The sequence below is a fragment of the Marmota marmota genome, unplaced genomic scaffold (assembly GCF_001458135.2).
Source record: "Marmota marmota marmota unplaced genomic scaffold, marMar, whole genome shotgun sequence".
NCBI lineage: Eukaryota > Metazoa > Chordata > Mammalia > Rodentia > Sciuridae > Marmota > Marmota marmota.
Genome location: NW_025999944.1, coordinates 2,680,168 through 2,706,506, shown reverse-complemented (window position 1 = coordinate 2,706,506; position 26,339 = coordinate 2,680,168). Strand labels below are relative to the sequence as shown.

The 26,339-nt window shown below is 43.8% G+C and overlaps 1 protein-coding gene across 2 annotated transcripts in view; it reads left to right on the top strand.

Annotated features, from left to right (window-relative positions):
- Elp3 (elongator acetyltransferase complex subunit 3) overlaps window positions 1-25,572 on the top strand; it is a 78,143-nt gene extending 52,571 nt beyond the window's left edge. The window contains exons 13-15 of one of the 2 annotated variants that reach the window (XM_015499433.2): window positions 729-956; window positions 1,973-2,054; window positions 24,363-25,572. In XM_015499433.2, the coding sequence (XP_015354919.1) occupies window positions 729-956; window positions 1,973-2,054; window positions 24,363-24,439 (387 nt within the window). In that variant the 3' untranslated portion in view covers window positions 24,440-25,572. Of the gene's footprint in view, window positions 1-728; window positions 957-1,972; window positions 2,078-4,282; window positions 7,211-24,362 lie in introns of those variants that run through there. The other variant, XM_048801516.1, reaches the window with a different exon arrangement.
- Window positions 25,573-26,339: the final 767 nt, after the last annotated feature.

The following is a 26,339-nucleotide window of genomic DNA, read 5'->3' as shown; positions in this document are numbered from 1 at the left end:
GATCTAGAAAATTAAACCACTGCCAGGAGTGTTGGTGCACACCTGTAATCCCAGCAGCTGGGAGGCTGACAGGAGGATTTTGAGTTCAAAGCCAGCCTCAGCAACTTAGCAAGACTCTGTCTCAAAAAGGGCTCATGATGGGGCTGGGGTTGTGGCTCAGTGGTGGAACGCTTGCCTGGCATGCGTGAGGCACTGGGTTTGATTCTCAGCACCACATAAATAAATAAAATAAAGATCCATTGACAAGTAAAAAAATATTTTTAAAAAAGGGGGAGGGGGCTTGTGATGTAACTCATTGGTTAAGTGCCACTGGGTTAAATCCCCAGTACCATAAAGAAAAAGAAAAGGCAACCACTGAACATCTGAGAATTTGGAACTAAACAAGTGCTCCTAAGACATGATTTGTAATTTTACCTTAGAGACTGTTCATGGAAGATCAAAGATTTAAATACATAGAAGCATTAACTGAGCTGGGTTTCTGGAAGAATCTCAGGTTAATTAACTTCAAATATTTGTTAAATGGTTTTCCATTTATAACAGTTCATGATCAAGGCATGAACTCTTATTTATTGGTACTGTTTGAGAGGAGACCAGTAAAAAGAACATAATTAGCAATGATTCATTCTTTTTTCCTAACTGAATATTAGCCTAAATAAATACATACGATTATAAAAATGAACTTGGTTTTTAATTTTGAAAAATATTTTTGTTCACTTTCTGATCAATAGGTTGAATTGGTAAGGAGAGATTATGTTGCAAATGGAGGCTGGGAAACATTCTTGTCATATGAAGATCCTGATCAAGACATTCTGATTGGCCTCCTGCGATTACGAAAGTGCTCAGAGGAAACTTTCCGTTTTGAGTTGGGTGGAGGTGTGTCCATAGTCCGGGAACTGCATGTGTATGGAAGTGTAGTCCCTGTGAGCAGCCGGGATCCTACTAAATTTCAGCATCAGGTATCCTGTATTCTGGTTTTGTTTGGCTTATAATTCAGAAATTGCCCAAGGGCTGGGGTCGTGGCTCAGTGGTAGAACACTTGCCTGGCATGTGTGAGGCACTGGGTTCAATCCTCAGCACCGTATATAAATAAATGAATAAAATAAAGGTTCATCAACAACTCAAACAATATATATTAAAAAAGAAAAGAAATTGCCCAAGGTAGGAAAAGAGAAAAGGAATGGTGTTGGAGGCAGAGGAAAGGGGAAAGGGGAGTAGTAAGAACAAAAGAATCAGCATTTCAGTTGTTCCACCATGTTTTCCCTCCACACTGCTCCCTCTGGTGAGTGATGGGGCAAAAGGAAGGACAAACAGATTCAGCTAATTGAATATATCAGATTGAACCATGTGAAATTTCTGCTTGTGGAAGTCAGAACTCATAATACTGGCAATTTTATGAGTCAACTGTGCACTCAAGTGAGAGGATGACGTGAAAGCACATAAGGAACAGTGAAGCCCTTCAAAAATGGCAAGCTGTAGTTTATTCAGTGGACCCCTGTTCTGACCCCAACCTAAAATTAGTAACTCACTCTTTAAAATTCAGAAAAATGTGTTAAAAGTTCCAATAGTGGATTTAGGGTAAGCCCCACAATTGGCAAAGTAAAGGACCTTGCCTGATTTCTAAACCACTTTAGAAAGTGGAAGGATGACAAATCAGACTTACAGCCCCAGACTTCCGTCATCTGGAGACTGCCTAGAACTTACCTAAAAAGATGTGGCTCTTGTGAGGCATTGTCCCCTTGCTGTGACTAGATTATATCCTCCACAGAATACCATTTGGTAGCTCTAGTTGGAAAGTTAAACCTTTTCCACCTGTCAGCTGTCAAGTATTGGTATAATTGAATGGTTTCTTCTTTCTTACTCACGTAAGTAGATTTTTTAGCAACTAAAAAATTGTAACCTTCTTGTTTTGTGGACTTCTTTTGATGGACTTCCTCCCTTCTTAATCCCCCAACCTCTTTATTGCTCCTTCTAGGGATTTGGCATGCTGCTGATGGAGGAGGCAGAAAGAATAGCTCGAGAAGAACACGGATCTGGGAAAATAGCTGTTATTTCAGGTAACTTGGGGAAGGAGAAATTCGTGACTCATCCACATTTTAAATTTGGTAATACTATGAAGTCTACCTCAGTGCTCTCTTGCCCCATTTATGATTACTATGTTTAAAATTAGGACTGACAATGAAAGACTTGTGCCTGAACACTCAGAAAAATCATGGAAGCAGTTTGGTGAACTGGAACTATCAGAAATGCTCCCTCTCTGAGAGTGCAGAGCCAGTTATCAGCATCCTCTCTTCTTCGCCATCTGTCACACTGGTCATTGTGGTCAGCATCTCTCTTGTGCTTTGTGCCCAGTTACTTTGTCTGGGGAAATGGAATTTGATGATATGGATTCAAGAAAAATTTAAATCAGTGTGGAGATTATCAGTGTTGTTCAGAAAATTAAAATGGAGCCTCAGTTGTCAGTGTAAGATGGGTAAAAGCAGTGTTCTTGCTCCTTCAGTACTGTCCTCAGTGATTCATTCCTGGACAGGGGAGGACAAACTTTTCCTCAACTGTCTTCGGTTCCCTGACTGGATCTGAAATTCAACCAGCAAAGACAAATTAATAGGGAAAGAACATACAGATTTATATAGTGTAAATTTTGCAGAACCCAGGAGCCTTCATAAGGAAATGAAGATCCAAAGAAATTATTAAGCCTGAGTTTTTATACTAGCTACTTGATATAGTGTTTTGATACTAGGTACTTGATTTAAATTGGAAAGTCATGGGGAAATGATTGGACAAGGGAGAATGAGCTAAAGGTAAGAAACCAGGGCAGGGGCACTTAGCAAGCCCTGTTCATTCAGAGGTAAGGATGCTCCTATTCCCCAATTCAGGGAGGGCCTTACCTCTGCTTCACGGGAGAAGGGTAGGGGAAGGTCAGAGAGGCCTTCCTGTACCTGCTATTTTCTTATCTTTTTTTCAGCTTAAAATTTTCAGTGCCAAATCACCTGTCGGGGGTTAGTGCATTCTGAACCTCATCAGGAACTTCCCTGTTCCTTAACCAGGACATCAAGTACTGGGGAAAGGGGCGTGAAAAGGAAATTCTGATGTGAATGCACACTCTTTCATTTCTACTCTTTAGGATTGTATCCCTACAGAAAGTGGCTGATTCGTAGTAGGAGCCAAAATAGTGAAAGCCAGGATCAATATAGATTATTTTTCCTCAGTGGTATTTTGTTTTCCCATCAGACTACCACATTCCAAAAGCTAACCACACTTTTGGAGAAAACAGTCTTTCTGAAAATGAAATTTGAAATGAGGTTTAAAAAAAAAAAATCAATGTTTTTGCCAATCATTAAATCAATACCCTTTCCCAGGTCTTAATGATTATAATTATGAAAATGTAATCATACAGGTACACTTGGTCATTTAGTCTGGCTGTGACTTTTGGTATTATCCAGGTTAATAGAGCATTTCTTGCCATTTCTAGCTATATATATGTTTCTCTGTTACCTTAATTACACAAAGAAGATGTCTAATTGAGGCTCACTTGATACTGATACCTGTAGTAAAAAGTGCTTACCTCTCAGCCATTTTACCTGTGGATAATACCAGGATAGGGCCACACTGACTGAACCCATTCTGCATGTGCATCTCTGTAGGGTTGATAACACCTGAAATTTCCATTAGTCTTTTTGCCAGAGCACTGTCAGTGTTTTCATTAAAGAACTCTGGGACTTGACTGTGCTTAGCAATCACCTGGAAAGCTTATTGAAATGCAGATCCAGACTCCTTAGTGAGGACCTACGTTTCTGAGCACTCCTGAGTGATACCTCTGGTCATTGTCTTCAGAATACGTTTGAGTAGCAAGATTTTAGTGTTCGCTTCCACATGTCCTTCCCCAGTCATCACGGTGGGGGTGACTCTGTGACCCTGGCAGCACTGCACTACTGATAGGGAGCGACTGATACGCAGTTGCATGATTTTCTAGTGTCTGTGGGAACCTAATCAGTTTTAAAGCTGAAGAGTGTCCATGTTCCATCATTGCTGGACATTATTTTATCTGTCTTCATGACATCTGTCTCTCTTTGAAATGTTTCAGGCCCCTGACTTGCCTGAGGTCACATCCAGTGGCTCATAAGAGCCTCAGATCGGTTTCTGCTTTTCCGAGCAGGGTGTCTTTCCTAGTGGAAATCAGCATCTGTCCTCTTTCCAGCTTTTTATCCAAATCTAAATGATAGCTCAGTTTTAAATCACCCTCATGGAGACTTTGTAAAATAACAAGAGGCCTCCGTGGTAGCAGGGAAGAGCCTCCCCTTGTCAGCTAGCACAGCAGCTCTGCTGCGTGCGGCTCAGGGGGTTTCTTTTGGCCGGTGGGATTCTAGGTGAAGAGCCCTGGAATGCCCACTTGGAACTCTAGTTCTTCCCAAAAAAGGACAAAGCGGGTGTCACTCTGGCCTGGGAGCCCCACCATTGATCCCTGTAGAGAACCACATAGGCCTTGACTCTTCTGTTTGACTCAAGCTCTGGTTATCCTTCTAGTGAAAACACCTAGAACTTCTGCTTTGTGGATGTTGGGTTTAATTTCTCCAGTTTAGCAATATATTACTGTTCTGTTCAGGTTTCTTCTCAGACACCTGAGATGTCTATTCAGAACCGGAAGGAGTGTTTATTATGTACAGTGTTCTTTTTCTTTACATGTTTCTTTACTTTGATTTTGGTTCTTCTGATTTAAGAATAATTATGAGAAGTGAGTGTGTGTGTTTTAATTTGTGTAAAAAGTCAAGCAATTAGTCTCTGTATGTCAGTCCTTATAATGAAAACCTCTTTATGATAGTACTGGTGTTTATGGGCTACATTATATTCACAGTGCCCCATTAGATAATAGCTAGCATTCAGAAAGAGACAGTGATGGGGGTTGGGAGGAGCAGGGGGCCAGGATTCCATTCCTGCTTTGCCAGTGGCCCTCCTTGTGACCTAGGATAATTTTACTAGATCTCCATGGGCCTTTATTTTCTTATTAAAAGCAAATGAATCAGGATATCTTGTACATTTCTACCTATCTAGAATTCTGTCCCTTAGAATCTTCACTTCTTTACTCCTCAACATGACCACTTAAGTTTTCCTGATTATAGTTTAAGTAGATTATTTTTCTGAGAGCATGTTAGAGGACCTGAATTTCATCAGTAATGAATCTGAGTCCCATTGTAGGTTGGTCATTTGATGATGACAATGATGATGCTGAAGTCTCCCATGGGTAGTTAATCCTGTTTGCAATTCATGGACATATATTAATGTTGGTCACAGCTGGTGACACTTTGTGAACTATTTGGCCTACATTTTTCTCTGACCTTGGCCTTAATGTGCAAATCCATCCTTGTTCTGGGTCTGCCAGCTTTCCTGTAGGTCATACACAGTGGTGACCTAGATGTTCTCTCTTGGCATAACTGATAACTTGAGTAAAGAAGAGACAGAATCATTTATCATTTTGGTTACCTGTCTGTAAAAGTACTGCACTATGTACAATTTTTTTAAATTGTGTTCAGATTCATTTTAATTTCCTTTCATCTTGCCAGAAGATTTTCTTAGTTTAGATTTATGACCTTTGGTTCTAACTCTAAACAATATTAACTGCACAGTAGATCTCATTTGAATCTCTAGTCAGAGTGACTATATTCTTGCTTTCCCTGTTAAGAAACAAAATTGCTTTTTATCTGTATTACCTCAGGATATTTTATTTATAGTGTATAATAAATATAACTCAGTATATTTTATTTATTTATAGGTATACACTCAATGTTTTATAGCTGATCATCTTTAAAAAAAAAAAAAAAAAGACCTAATAGTACAGTACTACCTTTAATCTGTATGAGAAAATTGAAAACTTCTGCATTTATCAAAGTCAAATGAAGTACTTCTTTAGAGGAGTTTTTTAGGTATATTCATTCTACATATAATGGTCTTAATAAAGTGTGTTTTAAAGTTGACCATAATTTTTAAATGTGAATATTGTTAAATAAAACAAAAATGACATCAATATTGCTGCAGGTGTTGAGGGGCAAGCAGAGGAACGAAGGTGTGAGGTGCCCTGCTGCCTCTCAGGAGCACCCAGGGGCTCTGGCTGGCTGGGTCTTCACCTTCAGAGGAAGACCAGTTTCTCCCTACTTCTCCAGATGACTTCTCCACATGGGATTAATTTGCTTCAGACTAAGAAGATAATCTCTTCCTATTTGTAGAAATGGGTAAATCAGTGTCATAAGAACGACCAATTTGTAGAATAATGTATAAGCAGGAAATAACCATAAATTACTGCTGAGTGTCTAAGTAATTCTTCCCAATTCGGTCCAATGCTTTAATATCTCCTTTACCCATGTGTCTTCATTCAACACACATCTATTTAAGATTAACAATTCGTATTTACTTAAAAACCATGTCGTTTATCTGCTTGGATGATCTCATTCTTTCCTTCAGACCTGTCAAGATGAGGCAGTTTTTTTCTTCCCTCATGTATAGTGTGAGGTGCAAGAATTATACTGTAGAAGCTAGCCGTAACATTTAAAATGCCATCACTAATAATCACCATGGAAACTGGAGATCTCTTATGTCATACTCCCCATACCATTTCTAAAAGAGCAAATGTAACTGTCAATAGCCACTATTCAAAAAGCCGTTTAACGCCCCCTACAGAATGAGTTTTTTGTTCTGGCAATTTTGGCTAGGTATCAGAGTCATGTCACTGTTTCATTTGCCGAGCTAATTGCTATGCAGTAAGATGAACAGCTATTCCCCAAGCTCCCCGTGCCTTCGTCATAAGCAGGATTCTATTTGTGTTCTTTCAAGTAGAAAATTAATATGGCCATTGGCCAAGAATTGTACAAGGTTGATAGATCACACAGTAATGGTGAGAAAGGAGGGAAATGTCTGAATGGTTAGTGACAGAAATCACTGAAGTCAGAAGCTGATAGCCATTTTGTTTAAATCTATTAAAAAGCCCAAGAACAAGGGAGGGGGGAAGAATTTAAATATAGGGTGATTAAACAAGTCACTATGGAGATGAGATCATTCTTAATCATGATGCACAGTCATATGACCCTAAAGCTGTGCCTACAATTCCCAGTAGTCAAAAAATCGATGTGCTTATGCCTTATATAATCCAGTATGGCTTCCTAGGACCGAACTTAATGATCTTATTCCCCATAGCCACTAATTAATAAAATTATTGTGAACAGAACATAGCAGTTGTTTTGTTGCTTTACACTACAAGTGTCTTAGACTTACTTGCTGGACCCCAGAGACTTCTCCTGTATTCCAGGCCACTACACATCTCCCTCAGTTTCAGGTGAAGGTTGTTTTATTCTTTGCATTATAGTCTAGTTGAAAGGAAGGGTACATTTGTAGCTAGGTCTGTCTGATAATGGACTCATAATCCTTACCAAAGTGCCTAGAAAAGCTTTTCTTCATTATGGCGTAGCTCTTTGCTAATGGACACAGGAAACCTGCCAAATGCAAACCAGTGTGTGCCACAGGCGTCTTGTGTTAATGTGGGACTTATCAGAAAGGACAGGAAAAGATTGTTTCCTCTTTTGTTCTCTCTCCTTTAGCTGTTTACATAATTTGTCTTTTTATAAATTATCCCCTAAATGGCCCCTAATTAAATGTACATTTTCTGGATTTTGTTCATTCCTTCCTTTCATTTTGTATTCTCAAAATGGTCATACATATTTCTTTCTCAACACATGTTCCAATAAGACTTTTTAAAATCATTATTAGTATCTTTCTTTTTAAAAACAATAGATACAACATAAAGATGATACTACAAGATCTGTATTAATTTCAGCATCATTATTAATCAAGACTGGCATTGATAGTGGAGAATGCGACTTTGCTAGATAACGAGTTAGCTAGATATTTGCTAATTGATGTCTGTGTTGTGGCTCCACATGGAGACATTGTTGCATGTCTCCTCTCAGGAATCCTTATTCCCTGGTTGACACTTATTCATTTATAGGTGAATCAGGTACCAGTTTGTAGTACTTTGCATGTCAAATGCATTAAACCATTCCTCACTTGGCATCACATGACACTATTCATTAGCACACATTTTGAATATTCCTGAATAGGCCACCAGTGAGTTTTTGCTACTTGATCTTGTAGGCATCTGAATTTTTCATGACACTTCCTTGGCAAAAGCTAGTGATATCAATTTGTAGTGGCCTGTCAGAACCTGAAGAACAGCCTTTGGCAAGTGCTGTTGCTGATTCCCAATCCATGCAGTCTAGCCTTCTTCTGTTTCAGAAATATGTACCTGAAAGTCTCAAAGGCTAGCTTAGACTTTCTCTCCCCTATTCTTGTTCCTCTTTGCTTATGAATATTGGAATGATGGTTTTGAGCTTTAGCCTAGGAGAAACAGGGCACATCACGTGGTCTCTGATAACATTCCTGCAAAGTCTGGGAGCTTAAAGATAAATGATTGCCACTTTTATGAAGTTGGACACTTCATAGACTTCTCTGAGTAAGGAAGCCCCTCTTCAAAGGTGGCCTTTCCTGCATACGTGTCCATCAGGAAGTTTGTTTTAATGGCTTGCTGCCATGCTCCTCACGGCTGCATAACTCTCCTAGGAATAGTACTGTCCTATTCTCTAAACACTTGACATTGTCTTAACCCATTTAGTTTCATAAAGGCATTTTATATTAGATCCTGTAGAAGCAGGAATTTGACAGATTCTTCCCCTTTAGGTGAGCAGGTGATATTAAATCATGCTTAAAATATTGGTGCTACTTCCATAGCAGCCTTCAAGATGGTGACTTTATAGAGCCTTTAAGTTTAGAGATTTCAATATCAACAGGTCATACAAGGGAATTTTTAACTCAGGCATTCTGGCTTAAACTGTTGGATTTAGGATTTTAGATTGTGGCCATTGGATAATTTCCTTATGCATCCCACTTGAGCTTCTCTGAGCAGCTGGTTATCTAGATTGTCCGTCCCTTAGAAATATTCAGTATGGGGCTGGGGATGTGGCTCAAGCGGTAGCACGCTCGCCTGGCATGCGTGCCACCCGGGTTCGATCCTCAGCACCACATACAAACAAAGATGTTGTGTCTGCCGAAAACTGAAAAATAAATATTAAAAAAAAAAAGAAATATTCAGTATGACAGCTCAAGAAGCCCCACATCTGTACCCTGTGTAGTCCATTGCTTTTTATTGCGTATTATACCAATTACTGGTTATTTTAGTTATGTATTGGTGTATAATGCACCACCCCAAAATTTAGAGCCTTCAGATAGCAACCTATTTGTGTGTGTGTGCTTGCATACTTAATAACTCTTATAGAGAAATTCAGCAAGGCGTGAAAGAGATGGTTCCTCTGTGTCCCATGATGTTGAGGGTCTCAGCTGGGGTGGCTTAGGAAAAACACCTCGATTCTTTTTGACTTGTCTTCTCTACTCTAATGCCAAAGAAAAAGTATCCTTCCTCTTTGGAAGAATTGATATTAATTCTTTTGTAATTATTTAATAGAATTTACCAGTAAAGCCATTTGATCATGGCCCCTTTTTTTGGTTGGAAAAGTTTTGTTTGCTGATTTAGTCTCTACTTTTTATAGTCTATTTAGACATTCTGTTTCTTCTAGAGTCAGTTTTTATAGTTGGTTTCTGGGAATTTGTTCATAACACTAGGTAATCCAATGTGTTAGTTTACAGAGTTCGTAATAGTCTCTTAGGATTCTTTTTATTTCTGTAAAGTCAATAGTACAGCCCTCTCTTTGATTTCTATTTTAGCAATAAGTTCCTTTTTTGGTTTTGGGAGGCCAACCTAAGATAAGGGCTTGCCAGTTTCATTAAGAAGGAACTCTTTATTTTTTTTACTTTCTCTGTTGTTCTTCTACTCTATGTTTATAACTAACCTGTATCAATGCCTTCCTTCTGCTAGCTTTGGTTTAGTTTATTATTTTTCTAGTTCCTTAAGGTATAGGGTAGGTTACTGATTTGAGACTTTTTTTCTTTCAACATAAGCATTTATAGCTATAAATTTCTCCCTGAGCACTGCTTTTGCTTCTTTTCTTAAGTTTTGGAATGTTGTGTTTTTCTCTTCATTTGTTCAAAATGTTTTCCTCATGATGTCTTCTTTGGCTATTTAAGAGTGTATTTAATTTTCACATGTTTATGAGTTTTTCACCTTTCCATCTGTTGATTTCTAGTTTCATTCCATTGTGATTGGAAAAGGTACTTTGTCTGGTTTCAGTCTTTTTAAATTTGTTGAAACTCTTTTTATGGACTGACCTATGATCTGTCCTGGAGAACGAACGCCCTCTGTGCACTTATGAAAGATGTGTGTTCTGCTGTTGATGGTGGCATGCTGTGCATAGTAGGCAAGCACTCTGCTCCAGTACATCTCTGTCCCTCTCCCTTTGTTATTGTCACAGATTATATACCTACGTGTCTGTTAACATAGATTTATAATCTCTTTGAGTTTATCCTGCTTGGGATTTACTAAGCTTCTTGAACATATAGATTTATGTCTTTTATGTTTTCAATCATTTCTTTACTGTTTTTTCCTACATCTTATGCCTCATCTTTCCCGATACTCCAATGATGCATATGTTGGTATCCTTGATGGTGACCCACTGGTCCCTGGGGTTCTGCTCACATTTTTCTAAATTCTTTTTGCTTTCTGCTTCTCAGAGTAGATCAGTTCAATTGCATTATCCTTAGGTGTAATGATTCTGCCTTCTGGCTACTCATAACTGCCGTCAAAAGCCCTCTAGTGAATTTTTTCTTTTTAGCTATTTTAACTCTCTACTCTAGAATTTCTGTTTGGTTTCTTGTTATAATCCCTTTATTGACATTCTCTCTTTGTTCATACAGTGTTTCCCTATTATCATTTAGTTGTTTGTCCATGGTTTCCTTTAGCTCCTGGAGCATTAATATAGTTGACTTAATGTGTTTGGTAATTTCAAAGTCCGAGGAATAGTCAAATTCTTTTCTCTTGTGAATGAGTCAAGTTCTTTGTATGCTTTATAATTTATTGTTGAGAACTGGACATTTTAGTATATAATATGCTAATTCTGGAAATCAGATTTTTTTTGCATTCATCCATTTGTCTAGTGCCTTTTCCAAACTATTTTTGCAGTGCCTATATTCTTTATATGCGTGGTCACTGAAATGTCTTTTCTTATCTCTGTGATCAGCCTGTGACCTAAGAGGGATTTCCTTAAATATCTGTATCCAACAATAAGGGTATGTGTCTATTCAGATCTTCCAGTAGACCTTACCAGGGAAGCCAGTGCAGCCAGAGGGATCCAAAACAAAAATTTTTTCACTGGTCCCTCCAAACTGAACAAAATGCACAGCCTGGGGGATTTCTGCCCACCCTTGTCCCAGGCAGCTGCCCAAGGAGCACAGGCTGCAATCCCTGCGGCTGTGATGGGGCCAAGGAATGGGATGGTAGGTGGTTGTGCACTCTGCTCTCTGACCCCATTTCAGCAGCCTCTCTCTTCTCCAACCACACCTCTAGTAGTTATACATGTTTCAACGGGCTCCAGCATTCCAGAATAGTTGTTTCTCTACTGACTGGTTGATTCAGTGGAGGAACTCACCTCAGAAAACTCCTACTTTGCCATTTTTTCCTCTTTTTTAGGGTGTGGTTCCTGAGGGTTGAACGAGGGGCCCTTTGCCACTGAGCTATTTGCCCAGCCCTTTTTGTTTTTTATTTTAAGAAAGGATCTCATTGAATTCCCAACACTGGTCTCAAACTTGATCCTCCTACCTCAGTCTCCCAAGTCATTGGGATTATAGGAGAGTGCCATTTCTACCTGCCCCATTTTTCCTCTTAAAGTCTGTATTTAAAGGGATGATCAGTAGAAAGGATCTCTCTTCCTACCAGGCTGTAAGATAGCACAGACTTTAACTTCTTGGAGACACCCTAGGTATTTGGGCCATGAACACAGTAGTGAGAATGATCTGTGCCACAGCACACATCCTGCACTGGTGACAACAGGGCCACTCCTCTTGTGAGACAGAGGACAGTGGACCTCCACCTTAGACTCCCTGATAAGAGGAAACGAGCGCTGTCAGATGACCCACTGCATCACCCGCCTGCAAGTCACTGCCATGGCTTCTGTTAGATCCCCTATAGCTCCTTTATAAGTTATCTGCCTTTTCATTGTTGTTGTTCATTTTTACTCTGCTGTTGTCTTGATATAGCCCTTTCAAAATGCACAGGGGAATCTTTAGGCCGCTGGGTAGCAGACTTCTTTGAGATGCACTGTACATATCCAAGGTGGTAGAGAATGATCTGTTGGTGACTTGCATAACCAGTAGCTTTGAAGAGCCAAGAGTCCTGTGGATAATCTTTATCATCCTTGTAAGTTTGTGGGGTTTTTTTAACAGAATAGAAAAAAAGATTTAGGGTCTCTGAGTTAATTGGTTCATTTTTAAACATTCAGAACAAAACCTTTCCCCAACTTTTATATCAGTGTGCGTTGTTGAACAATAAAATATTGCCGTCCTTCCAGAAGATCAATGAGATGTAATAAACTCTCGATTCAATAGCAAATAAATGAAACTAATGAATATATTTCCTTGTATTAATGCTGCGAGGCATATATCACTCAATAAATAGTTGATTAATTGAATCAAAAGTAATTAAAATAGTTTCTATAATTTGTTTTTATAAAACAATCATGAATCATCATTTAAATCTTTTGTGTCTAATAAAAAATCAGATTTACGTTTCAAAGGATAGATTTAGCACATTTTTTCTCTCTCTTTTCAAGTTAGGCAGTGGGAGTATAATGTGGGCTGAATTTGAATTTGGTCCACTAACACCTGACTAGTGATAAAGGGCGGTCTGGTGTCCTAGCAAAGAAATTGTCAAGAACAGGAGCATACCTCCGGCTGTCTCACTCCCTTTCCTGAGTCAGCACAAGAATGTCTGAATTGTGAGGCCCAAGTTTTTCTTTTCTTGAGGAATTCCAGGAGGTAAAACTTCTCAGTTTCCAGTAAATACTTGATCAAACTTTCTTTGTTATTTCTTCCTGTGTTATTACATTTACAATTCTGTGTTCCTTCTTTGTCCATTTGGAATCACAACCCAAATCTCTTTTGTTTGTTTTTATGTAGGTATGAAAGAGTGATTTATTTCCCATTTAAACAAGGACTCACATAGCTGAAATTACTTAATCTTGCCCTTTTTTTTTTTCATTGTTTTCCTATAAACTACATAAGACAGGAAAATCTATAAACATTAAACAGATGAATTGTTTGGCCACACCTGTGTTTAGGCCACCAGGCCACTGTAATGATGACCTTACGCCCAGTAATTGGAGCAACCGGCATCCCAGCAGCATCCTGTGGCCCTTCCAATCATGATTCTCCCCCCTTTTGCCTTCCTTTCCTCCAGACTCCTCTAACTTCTTTGGTATTTTCTTTTGCCTTTATTTTCACTATGTAATCATGTATCCCTTAGATATATAGTTAAAGTTTTTAATTTTAGATAAGCAGAATCATTGTAGTGCAGTTTTTATTTCTGCTACGTTTTCTCAGCGCCGTTGTAAAACTGAGTCCCTCTGTATGCTTAGTTCATTCATTTTCACAGATATGGAGGATCCCGTTATGCACATGTCCCAGAATTTGTCCTACTCTTATTGGATATTTGGGTAGTTCCTGGTTTAAGCTTACGAATATTCTTGTGTATATATTTGGGACATATAGACATGCATTTCTGTGGAATATGTGTCCAGAAATAGGATTGCTGGGGTTTAGGGAGCACATTGTTCAGCTGGAAGGTTCTGCCAAGCAGTTTCTGTCTCACCGGGGCTGTATGGCTTCAGCTAGAGCAGTCTGGTGAGTATTAGGGGCGTTCCTTTGCGGTTCTAATTTGCCTGTGAGGACTGCCTCCTCATGTTTTCATGGGCCATTAGGTGGCCTCTCAAGTTCCCCCTTGTGTGAGTGTGGCTGTGACAGTTTTCCTAAAGTCCACAAGTCCACAAGTACTAATTTAGTCATATTCTGCTGGTAGCAAATTATTCCCGTTTTGATTGAATAAAAATGTCATTATTTGGCTTCATTCTTAAAGGAAGTTTTCTGTAGGGAATTCTGGAATTACAGTTGTTTTTATTTCACACCTTGAATCTATATCCTGTTTTCTGGCTTTTAATAATGCAGGTCACAGTTACGAAGCCCTGTCTTTGAGGACACTCCTCAGGATGTTGCAATGACTTTCATTTCAGACTGTCCTTGTTCACGCTGGTTAAGCCCCCTGTGGCCTAGGTGTGGACCTCCCTTCTTGAGCCTTTAGCCTTCTTTAATCAGTGGGTTGATTTTTTCTTCTTCTTCTTCTTCTTTCTTCTTTCTTCTTTCTTCTTTCTTCTTCTTTCTTCTTCTTTCTTCTTCTTCTTTCTTCTTCTTCTGGTAGTTTTCAGCCTCTAGTTCATAACACACAGGCTCCTCTCCTCCACTCTTCCGGGGCTCCAGCTGTGCCGTCCTCTATGTCCCGTCCCCTCCCCTCCGTGGTGTTCTCCATGCTGTGCCGTGACTGCCCAGACTCACCTTCCTTTTGCTGGTTCAGCTGTGTCTGATCTGCCAGTGCCTCTGTCCTACTTATCTTTAAACTCCCTGGTTTGGGCTGTCTTTTCCAACTCTGCCATGTCTTGTTTGATGGTCTCATTGTTTTTAACGTACTTAAATTCAGCCTCCTATGAACATAGCAAGCACTGCCCTTTTGCAGTCTGTGTCCAACGGTTTCTATCTGTTGTCCACACTCTGTGGTTTCTTGCCATGTCTTATCTCAAAGTACCTCATCTTGTTTTACAATTTTCTGAGCATTTTACATGAGAATTTGCTGCAGGGATACTTTGGGACCTAGATGTGTTAGTCCTCCCTAGGGAGGGACTCTTCTTTCTTTACTACACCCCTAAGCATGCTGTTTGGCCAGGACCAAGGCTTTTGGTCTCTGTAGGTCATCGGGATGACCCCACAGCAGTCCCTCCCCAGCTTCAAGTGGAGCTCTTCAGAGTACACCTGGAAGGTCTTGGTCTGTCCCCGCTCAGAATTCAGACCTCCGTTCTTTCACCTCTTGAGCCTCTAAAGCAACTCTGCCCCTCAGTGCCTCTCTGCCTCCCAGGGCATGGTGTTGCAGTTGGTTCTCTGCTCTGGTGACCATATTACTCCTGGCCAGGCCACTTGTCCCCATCCAGCCTGCATGGGTCTCCCCGCCCTTTCTGGATTGGCAAAGCTGCCGAGGCAGAAGAGCTTCCACTCCCTGCTGGAAGCTCACATTCTCTCCTTTCTCAGCCTGATAATTAATAAATGTTGAATCTTTGATGATTTTTAGTGGACACATTGTAAATTCTGCCCGCATACTTTCATTGTCAGCAGCTGGAGGGCTGGTTAACCCGCTAACCATTTAGTCTCCCCAGTCAAGCCCAAGTCATCTTTTCTATAAGCTTAAATCCTCTGGCTTTTCTGCCCTTTCTCTAGTATCTAGTTTCTATCATTTCACCGTCTTTGTTACAAAGACATTCCCCCTAAACCTAAATTGTAGTTCTTATGATTTTTAAAATGGTTACCTCAGTTTATCCACATGTTCCTGGAAAGGACGCCCCTTCCCAGCAGTTGTCGTTTGTAAGCCGCGTCTGTTGGTAAGGTTTCTTATTGCCTGTGTGTGTTATCTGACCCTTCTTATGATTTATTCTTCTGTTTCTTACTGATCCCTGTTATTGAAATCAAAGTAAGGTCACTGTCTGTTTCTCTAGTGATTTGTCAAAGGACATTGAAAAACCAGACACAGACACAGAAAGTTAAGGTGATCAAGGCAAGCTGAAGTGCTTCCCGTACTGCACCAGGAGAGTGCTTTACCCGTGGCAGACTCCACTTGGAGAGCAGCATGGGGGAGGTCCGATGGGCAGGCCACAAAGGCTGGTCCTGAACTGCAGTTCTTCCGCTTCCTGGCAGTGCGCACTGAAGTTCTCACTCCTGCTGGACGGTGATCCCAGCCTCTCTAGGTTTTAAATAAGGTGGTATGTGTAGAGTGCCTGCTCTACTCTGCTGTGCCTGGTGCGCATTTACATGCTCAGAAGGGTTGTCTTTCCCTCCTAGCTTTATACCTTATAGTCACTCAGCTATTACGTTCTTTTTTCTTCTTTTTTTTTTTTTTTTAGTTGTAGTTCAACACAGTACTTTTATTTCACTTATTTATTTTTATGTGGTGCTGAGGATCAAACCCAGGGTCTCGCACATGTGAGGCGAGCGCTCTACCACTGAGCCACAATCCCAGCCCCCCCACCTTTTTTTTAAATGGAGTTAGAATCACAAGCTTAGTAGCATTTAGGTTCATTTCCTACTCTTGATTATTTTCTCTTTTAAAGAAAAAGTGTTCGCCTTCAGTGTTCTGAGACTTTAGTGTTGAATTTATCCCCTTAATAATAAAAGCTGTGGTAACTTAGAGGAGCAGTCCGCTTCCACCCATTCGTTGGTTGTTTGCTCGCTCCCTTCCTTGACATTTTCTTTCTAAAACAGAATCAGAGCAGAACTTGAGCAAACACTGGATTCACTCCATTCTGCCTTTGGTTCACCTTTGTAAGCTTCTTGAACCCTCCGCCCCTCACCCCCCACCCACACACTTAAAAAGCTCTGAGCAACCTGGAATCCACAGCCTGCTTCCTCAGCGGGGCCTGAGGCTGTTGGCGGAGGCATCTTTCCCGATTTCCTTTGTTCTTCCTTTCTTACAGTCAGGAAGCCTGTGTCCTGAGCTGAGTGCTTGCTTGTAGGGAGAGGGAATCGGAAAGCAGAGGTGTTCTTTCCCTGTGAGGGGCTTGAGTCTCAAGGACATTCATTTCAGAAAAGGGATTCTGCCCCTCTGGTCTCCTTCAGGCTGGAGCTCCTGAGAGGCCAGCAGATCTTGGCAGCCAGTCTCACAGATCAGCAGTGGGAAGGGACCCTCCCCAAGCTAAGCAGTGCTTCATCCCATCCAGCGGCAAGCCGTGTCCTCTGCCTTTAATTTACTCCTTCCCTGGGTCTGCATTCAGTCCAGGTTGGGGGACACCGCTGGAGCTGTTTTATTAGCTTAATTTGCATTATATACAGGAAAGTCTGTTCACACGAAAGCATGTATTCCCTTCTCCCAAAAGAGGTGTGAGTCCTGGGCAGAGGCAGATGTCAGAGAGGTGACCTGAGAGGCTGGTCACTACAGCCAAATCTCAGAATATCACTCTGGACACTTCCAGGGTGTTCTTTTTCCACTTGTTTTGTCATCGTCATAGCTGGTAAAGCGGTGAAGATAAAAACGTATCTCCTGCCTAAGAACAGGAAGAAGCCCCCAGCACAGGGTGGACCGCCTATCCTCCGGGACCCCCAGGTCTCCTTGTTCTCCCACAGCAAGTGTGTGGACTGTGCCTTCGTCCCACCCTTAATGCTCTGGTGACAACTGAAGGCTCTGCATCAGGGCTCCCCGAGGCCTACCACACGGTTGGTTCCTGCTCATTCGCAGCCCAGGATGTGGTAGCATCCCACGCAGGCCATGGACGGGTGGAGCGCGGCCACCACCCTCTGCCTGTTCCTCTTCTCAGGGGAGGCGGCAGCAGCCAGGCTGAGGGCTGGGAGACAGAGACAGCCCGCGCACGTCAGTCCAGGAGGTTGGCTGACGTCAGCTCTGAAGGGTAATTGCTTTTCCTTGGCTGACTAACAAAAGGAAAGTTACCGTGACGGAGGACTTTCTAGGAGCCTCCAAAGCACGGAGGGGAGATGGGAGCAGAGCGAGGCATCGCCCACCAGGTGATGGCATGTTCCCTTCTAAGCTGGTGTCACACCAGCAGCACAAAGAAACAGACATGGGGATTATTTTTGGTTCGTTGTTTAGGTGAGAAGAGGTCAGGGCCCAGAGTGGCTAGAGGTCAAGCTTCCTCCCCAGAACACATCAGCTTCTCAGAGGCCCCAAGGTGGCTTTTCATCTCAGGCCGCTGCGTTTACTGAAAACAAAGACGAGCTCGGCAGATGCAGGCACTTTTCTTTGAGAAACGCCCATGGCAAGGCCTGGGTGCCTCTCCCTGGGTTCGTAACATTTCCTAGGCAAAAGCAGAGGTCCAGGGAGCCTTGAGGCTCAGCTGGATGTTACAGAGAAGTGTTTGGATGTGCCCCAGTAAAGCAGTTCTTGGAACCACATGCCGCAGTCAGGGCCCTCTTGGTGGTTGGGGTTGTCCAGGGCTGTCTGGTCATGTGTTAGAGGTAAGAACTGCAGCTGTCTGTGGTGGGCAGCACAGGGGTGGCATGGTTCTGAAAGGAAGGCTCTCTGCCCAACTGCACATGTTCATTCTGAAAATATCATCTTGATTTGACAAAAGACGGATAAAAGAGCCAAATTAAATAGATCTCCAGGGACTGAGCTGATCAGGACCAAAGGAAGCTTCAGATATGTTCTGTGACACCACTTAGGATGCAGTGGCCAGGGCTGAGGCTGGGTGCAGGCAGGGGCCCCAGTATACTCTTGTCCTCTACTCTTGTATGTTTGAGACTCCAGAATAAGTTTTTTTTTAAAAATCCACAGAAAAAATGGCATCTGTTTTGTGAAATTAGAATAAAAATATTAAAAGCCAGAGAGATTTCTGAAAGATTTGGGTACAGTTTTGTTTTGTTTTTTTCTTTTGCTTCACTGGGGATTGAACCAGGTCCTCACACATCCTCAGCAAGCGCTCTGCCACTGAGCTGCATCCCCAGCCCTGGGGTGGTTTTTATTAGATAGAGATAATAGTGCTAAATCAGAAAACTGCTTTTAAGTCTCTTGGCTAACAAGGTAGGAGTTTGTCAGGTTAGGGAGCCCCACCCTTTGTGCCTTAGGTATGGACTCCTTCCCACGACGACCTAGCACCTAAGGTGAGACTTTTTTAATATGTCCTCCAGGAGCACGTTTCTTTGTGTGTCCACAACATAAAAATAACTAGCATGTAATGGGTCTGCAGACAGTTCCCGCGTCTTGGTTGTGTGCCAGGCGCTGCAGTAAGTCTGATGATAGAAGCCATCAACTGAAGAGCTGACCTTCTGTGAAGAGAGGTGCACAGGCAGGTGGAGCAGGGCGAGGTGACTGGGCAACAGAACCGAGCTTATGGTGGCTGGGGGTTGTCCAGGGCTGTCTGGTAGTGTCCACGGTGGGGATCGGAGGACAAGTGGAGTGTGCCGGGGCAGCGCTGAACGAGCAGCAGCCACACTGGGATAGCAGCTTTGTGACGTTGTGCCTGGTTTTCTAGCAGTGGACTAAAATGTAGTGAAGGTCAATTTTGGCAGGCACCAAAGCCGAAAAGTCGGTCCATGAAAGACCTCGTGTTTCAGACTAAGGAATTGGAGCTTTTTCTTGGGACAGGCCTTTAGCAATTCTAAACTGGAAAATAGTGCGGTCAGAATTTTCACCCTTGACGCCGATTTCTATTTTATTGATGACTTAGCCTCGTGACCTCGTGACTTAGCCCATGACCAAAACCCAGCTCCTGGTTTCCCTCCCCTCCTTAGCTTCCCTTTCCTGTCCTCAAGTTTATGTCAGTTACAAAGAAAAGATTCTTCTCAAAATGACTGCTAGGGTTTGGCTGTTTTACATGTGCCCCTCAAAGGCTCCTGTGTTGGAAGTGTGGTCCCCAAGATGTTGATGTGGGAACATGGAACCTGTGAGAGGAGAGGCCTCGGGTCATTGTGTGCTCTGCCTTTGGAAAGGATTAGTGTGGTTCTGAAGGGGGACCCCCAAGTTAGATCTTGAGAAAAAAGTTGTTATAAAAAGAGCAAGCTGGGCCCCATCCAGTTCTCCCCCGGCACCTTGTCTGGTGATGAGATTGCCCATTCTGACATAAGCTTCTGCCTCTGCACTGACATCCACCATAGTGTGACACAGCCAAGAAGGTCCTCACCAGAACTGAGCTAGTGCCCTCGAACCTCTAAAACAGTGAGCAAAATAAACCTCTTTTCTTTATAAAGTTAGCCTGCCTCTGCTATTTCATTATGATGATGAAAAATAACCTGGTTTAAACTCAGCATGATTGAATGTTGAAGACGTTGTGCTGAGTGAAATAAGCCAGTCACCAAAGGGAGAGCACTGCACCATTCCACTCCTTACGCCCCTGGAGTCATTCAAAGAGACAGGAAGTAGAATAGTGATGGCCAAGGGCTGGGGGGTTATTTCATGGATGCAGTTTCAGGTTTCTAGGATGACAAAGTTCCAGAACTGGGGAGTGGCCATGGTTGTGCAGTGTGAATGTATGTAATGCCACTGGATTGTACTTTTAAGTAGTTAAAATGATAATTTTATGTATATTTTATCACAATAAAAAACACCACAAAATAGGCCTTATACCAAATGGAAAAACATTATTTCATGACAAACCTGCAGGTAGAGCAGTTTTGGGATTGGTTAATTCAGGGTTCAGCAGTGTCAAAAAGCCAAACTGCTTCCGTGTTCTCTCTGCCACCGCTGCATATCCCCTTTATCCCCTGTTAAGACAGCTGTCCCAACCAGAAATTACAGAACTGCCAAGGGTGCGTCCAGGAGAAGAGACCGTCGGTCCCTGTGTCTGTTACTGAGAGCTAAGCAGGATTCCAGAGCCACGCAGTACTTGGCATCTGCACTTGGGTGGCTCCCAGCCATTTCACATGTCCCATGACCAAAACCCAGCTCCTGGTTTCCCTCCCCTTCTTCTTCCCAGTCTTCCCAGTTCAACAGATGGCAACTCCTCTGTCTCCAGCCGCTTCCTTTACTTGGGCTAAACCCCTTGGAGTCCTCTTAGACCCCTACATGCATCCACAAGTTCTTTTACCTGTGCCTTTAAAACGTCTCTCTGACTCCAGCTCCCTTTCACCACTGTCACAATGCCTGGGCCACTGTCCCCTCTCACGTGGATTATCACGGTCACCTCCTAACTGGCCTTCCTGTTTCTGTCCTTGGTTGCTTGTGTTGTGCCTACCATGTGCTGGGTTTTGCCCAGGCACCAGCAGTTCTGCATTCAACAAAGTCAAAGTAAAATCCTCCCCACCAGGAGCTTCTCCTCTGTTCTCTAAGCTGCAGTTACAGGGACCCCTTTCCAATGGAAGTCCATCAGGTAGCTCCGTTGATCCTTTTTGTACTTAGTCAAGCATAGAACTTGCAATTCTCATGATTTAGAAGAAACTAAAGTCAGCTTGGAACCACCCAACTTCAGTTTCTGGCTGGTGGGATTCCAGACATGGGAGCACCACAACGCATGACTCGGGCACTGTGAACCGCACCACCACTATTCTGGTGACAGCGTCTTAAGTGCCACCTCTCAATCTGCTCCTTCCTGCCTCTTTTTGCCAGTTCTCTGGATAGAGTGAGCTCTCCGAACATATTGACTGAAATGCCTATTAAGAGGGCGTGCCCCCTCCAGAGGAATTCTTGATTGAAATGTAACACACATGGAATGAGTGTGAAATTTGAAATCGACCGCTTGATCAATACCATGTGTGCATGTCACCACTACTCAGGTCAATATCACGTTGTCAACACCTTGAAAGGCTCTCCTGAACTAGCCTGTGCCAACTTTTAAATGTGACCACTCTCTGGAGAGACTTCTGTCACTATAAAATCAGTTTTGTCTGGGTCTGAACTTTGTGCAAAGTGGCTTGTTGTTTTTTGTTTGTTTGTTTGTTTGTTTTGTACCAGGGATTGAATTTAGGGGCACTCAACCACTGAGCCCACCCCCAGCCCTATTTTGTATTTTATTTAGACACAGGGTCTCACTGAGTTGCTTAACACCTCGCTTTTGCTGAGGCTTGCTTTGAACTTGTGATCCTCCTGCCTCCCCAGCTGCTGGGATTACAGGTGTGCACCACCGTGCCCAGCAAGCAGAGTGTTTGTTGTCTGGTTTCTTTCACCCACAGTTAGTTCTATATTCATTGCATAGAGCAGTAGCTCCTCTTCCGTCACTCCTTCAGGTTCCCTGAGTGAATCTACCAGGTGACCCCTCTACTTCCCATGGAGGAGGGTCACTTCTTGTCGGCACATGTCTTCTGTTGGGACACAGCATTTCTCTTTTCGCTGGAGAGTGTGCTTGCTGGGGGGAGGGTGTGCCTGGGAGATACTGCAAAGGAGGACGCACGGTGCGCCAGTCCCGGGACTCTGGGTCTTCCGGATTATTCACTGAGCCTGGGCTGTCCCATGCCCACTGCGGTTCGTGTTCTCTCCCTTGGTCTGCACCCGGCCACGTGCGAGCAGCACTGATGGTGACACAGAAGGTGGAAGTGTGCAGGTGGAGCGGAGTGATCTTGGCTGAAAGGCCGTTCCCTGCTGTCCCTGGTGCCGTTCTGTTGCCTCCATCATGTCGGCTTCAGGCCCACTTTCTTTACCTTTCTTCAAATTTTCCTGAAATTTAAATTTTGAAGTTGGTGTAAAGCAAAATGTGGTGGGAAATCGGACTCCTGAATACGGACTGTTTGGATTCAAGATTCCGATAGACTTGAGAAAGCTGACCGGGGACTGGTTTCCTGCGAAACCCTCTGCCTTCCGTTTGATCTGTTGGGTAAATGTTTACTGGGCACAACACTGATCGCTGGGAGCACAGTGACGAGCAGATCCCTGCAGCCCGGCACGGGAGGGCACCTGTGCTCCAGAGCCACAGACTGGCTCTAGCGGCACAGTGGGCTGGGGCTGGGGTGGGCAGCAGTGTCAGGAACGTGGTCCACAGGGAGCTGAGGAGAGCGTGAGCAGAGACTGGAAGCTGGAGAAAGCCTGGCTCGCGCAGAGGGTGGTTGGAGACTGAACTCCAGCTCGACTGGAGCACAGTGGGGAAGGCGCAGGGGCGGGAGGTGGTGCCCAGAGCACTCTGGGATAACAGCAAGCAGCCAGCGCTCACTGGCTCTGGACTAGGGCTGGTTCCTCTCAGTTTCCTCCTCAGAGCACCAGAGACACAGGTACCAGCTCACCAGGGAAGAGGTGGAGGCTCAGGGAGGGGAGTAACCACGTCTCCAAAGTGGCAGGTCTGGGTTTCGGACCAGGGTCCGTGTCAGCAAGCACCTTCTCGTAAGCCCCTGTGCCCGGCGCGGAAGCCAGCTCTGCCCTGCAAGTTCAGCTTCTCGGGTGCAGTCCCGTTTTTGTTTCAGAAGCACTGTTTAAGGTAGTATTTCTCAAACATGGCTCATATACAGATCCCTTTTAAAGGAAAACAAATTCCCGGGGACTGGTGGTATTGGCTTAAACCAGTTAATGTTCCTTAAATACCCGGGCATAGTAGGAAACCTGTAACTGGCCTCTGTCCCCCTCCTGACACAGAACTTCTAAAGCCCTTGGAATTTCCGTTCTAATGGGGCAGCTCTTAGTGGGCTCCTTGATGGGTGGTCACCAGAAAGATCAAACTGGGCTTAAAAGCTTGGAACCTTTAGCAAGGGGGAGGGGAGAGAGGCTGGAAATTGAGTTAATAATTGATCCTGCCTACAAGACAAAGCCTCCATAAAATCCCCAAGACTGGGACAAACACATCCATGTGCCGGGAAGGTGGCACCTGCTGACTTCACAGAGACAGAAGCTCCAGGACCCTTTCCGACCTCGCCCCATGCACCTCATCCACCTGTTCTTCTGTATCCTTTGTCACATCCTTTAACCAGTAAACATCAAGTAAATGCTTCCCAAGTTCTCTGAGCTATTATAGCAAAGCCTCTCATCATATGGGGTTGTGGAAACCCCAGTTTGTAGCCAGGTTGAACAGAACTCACCTGCTAGACCCACTATTCACAAGGGAGGTCTATGCCTGGGGGCAGTCTTGTGGAGCTGAGCTCTTAACCACGGGCTCCGTGCTCAGCATGTCAGCGCTGGAGTTGAGTCAACTTGTAGGACGCCCAGCTGGTGTCCACGGAGAATCAGGAATCGCTTGGTGTGGGAACCCACTTCCTCCCCACAAGCCACATTTCCGTGCACCAGCGCATCCCAGCAGCCCACTCTCTTGTGACCTCCTCTCTCCTCTTTGCAGTTCTGACACCAGCCTAGGTGAGCAGGCGCACCATTGCCACCTATGTCTCCTACATGGAGACCCCATTTTCCTACCTCTCTTCACTTCCGGGAAACTGTGGCTTCCTCACACACCACATCTCCCTCCTTGTTTACCAGAGCACCTAAAGCAGTGCCCTGCCCCCAGAGCTGCCAGCGCGCACGTGCAGCCCCAGACCCCAGCATGTGTTAGCAGTCAGGGAGAAGGCTGGCTGCTCTGTGGGCAACAGTTTCTCTATTTGCATACAGCTTGAATTCAGTGTAATAAAAATGTTCCGAGCTTGTTAAAACCGAGGTCTGCCTGGAGTAGTTTGGTCTGTGAATGGAGTGGGAGGGGAGGCTGAGGACACAGTTGCTGACTTTCGAGTGTTACTAAAGTTGTGCTGATTTCACGCTGTTTACTTCGGTTTTTCTGCAGGGGTTGGCACCAGGAATTACTATAGAAAGATTGGCTACAGATTACAAGGACCATATATGGTAAAGATGCTCAAATAATGGCTGTTTTGGCTGCACCAGTCCACCTTGATGCCGTCTGCTCCCTGGCAGAAGACGGAGAAGCAGGAGTTCTTGAAAATTCAGCAGAGAGGCTGAACAAAGCCCATGGACCTACACTGTCCCCTGGCAAGGAGCTTCACCCTCATCCTATGGCTGCAGAGACTGGAAACTGCTTTCAGAGCCGGGGCCAGATGTCTGCTGACCGAGCCCCGCAGCAGTCATCTCTTGTGTGTCCCCAAGAAGTCACTTCAGTTTTTGAGGCTTAAATCATTTATCCAATTTCTGCATTCTGCATGAGGCCTGCAAGTGACCTGTTTGGCTCAGACACAGTGACAAAAGTATATCAACTCATTTGAACAGCATAACTTGTGAAATAAGACTCATGACTGTCATTTGAAGAGCAGCCTCCAGAGTAGTTATTTATGTACTCCAGGGACAAAAGTCAGGTTGGACATATGAAAACTGTCAGACTTAAACCTCTGGCCTTTAGCTACATATGCATTTGCCCACAAGTTAAGAAAATGAGCTTTTGTTTTCATGGAAATCATTCTGGTCACTGTGCCGAGTTTTGAAATGAGACTGTGGCTTGTGATGATATTCACATTCTCAGACGACCCTGAGCCTGTCGTCACAGAGCCTCTTTTTCACAGTCGTGATTGTCTGTGTTCTTCCCATACCCATGACGGCTGCAGACAGTGGGGGCAGCCCCAGGTGTGGTTCCAGAAAGTGTTGGCCTGTCCAATTGTCTGTCCTGATGGACAATCCATCCTGCATGGTCAGAGGCTGTGTGGCTCTAAATCAGGACCTGCCTGCAATCTCAGAAACCTGTCTGTTCTCTAAGAAGGATGTTGGCTTGTGTTAAGTGGAGAAAGCAAAAAAAAAAAAAAAAAACCTGAAAATAGGTCTTTAGCAAAAAATGGGGAAAAGATTGGATTTTTTCAAAGGTTTGTCTTATAAAGCTGCCTCTAAACTTCCAGGTAATCTGTGAAGGAGGCCCGACTCAGCAGGTCAGCTCCTAATTGAGAGCATGGCTCCCCAAGACCCTGTGGCTCCTGTGCCACTTGCAAAGGTTTGTTTAATGGAATTGATTCCTCTAAAAGGTCTGAAAATAAAGTCTTTAACATACAAAGAAATCCTGTGGGGTCTTTTTCCTCTCCCTTTAAGTGCAGTGACATTTGTCATGAATTTACAGGTTTCAGTTTCCAGCCTGTGACACTATTCATTTCCTCCTGGGTGCCGTTTGCCATTTCATTAAGCTGCTCGGAGACGAGTGGCAGTGGCTTTCCTGCGGGTCTTCTGAGGCTCTGCGGCTTTCCGTGGGTGTAGTTGAGGGAATTTAGCTACTTCTCAGTGATGGGTTTTTTCCCCTATAAAAATAAAACTATTAAACTAATAAAGCGTAGCCCACGCTGACTGTCACACACACATTTCAGGAGCCTGGAACATGCTGGGCCAGCAGGCAGGGCCGAGGCCTGCCCCTTGCAGCGGGCCCCAAAGAACACAAGAATCTCTGGGCCTCCACTTCTCATCCCCTGTTTTCCCAAATGGACCTAAATGTACAGTGTACCAGAAAGCCCTTTTTGAAACTGGCAAAGGCAAGCCCAGCCTGTGTCGTGCTCATTTTAAAAGATGACAACTTGGAACAAGATCTTAAAACCAAATTGCTGAAGAGCCCACTCCTTTGTGGTGGCGCTGGGCCCTGGTGAACCCTGATTTTCCCCTCTGGGCTCAGAGGACACTTCCCAGGTGGCCTCCGCCCTCCTTGGCAGGAGTCTTCTAGGCTGTGCACAGCGGCAGCAGAGAAGCTCCAGCTTCCCGGGACTACCCTCCCGAGCCCTGTGCTGTTCAGCCTCAGGCAGCCCATGACAGTCATCCGATGGGCCTGATCCTTGGGCAAAGC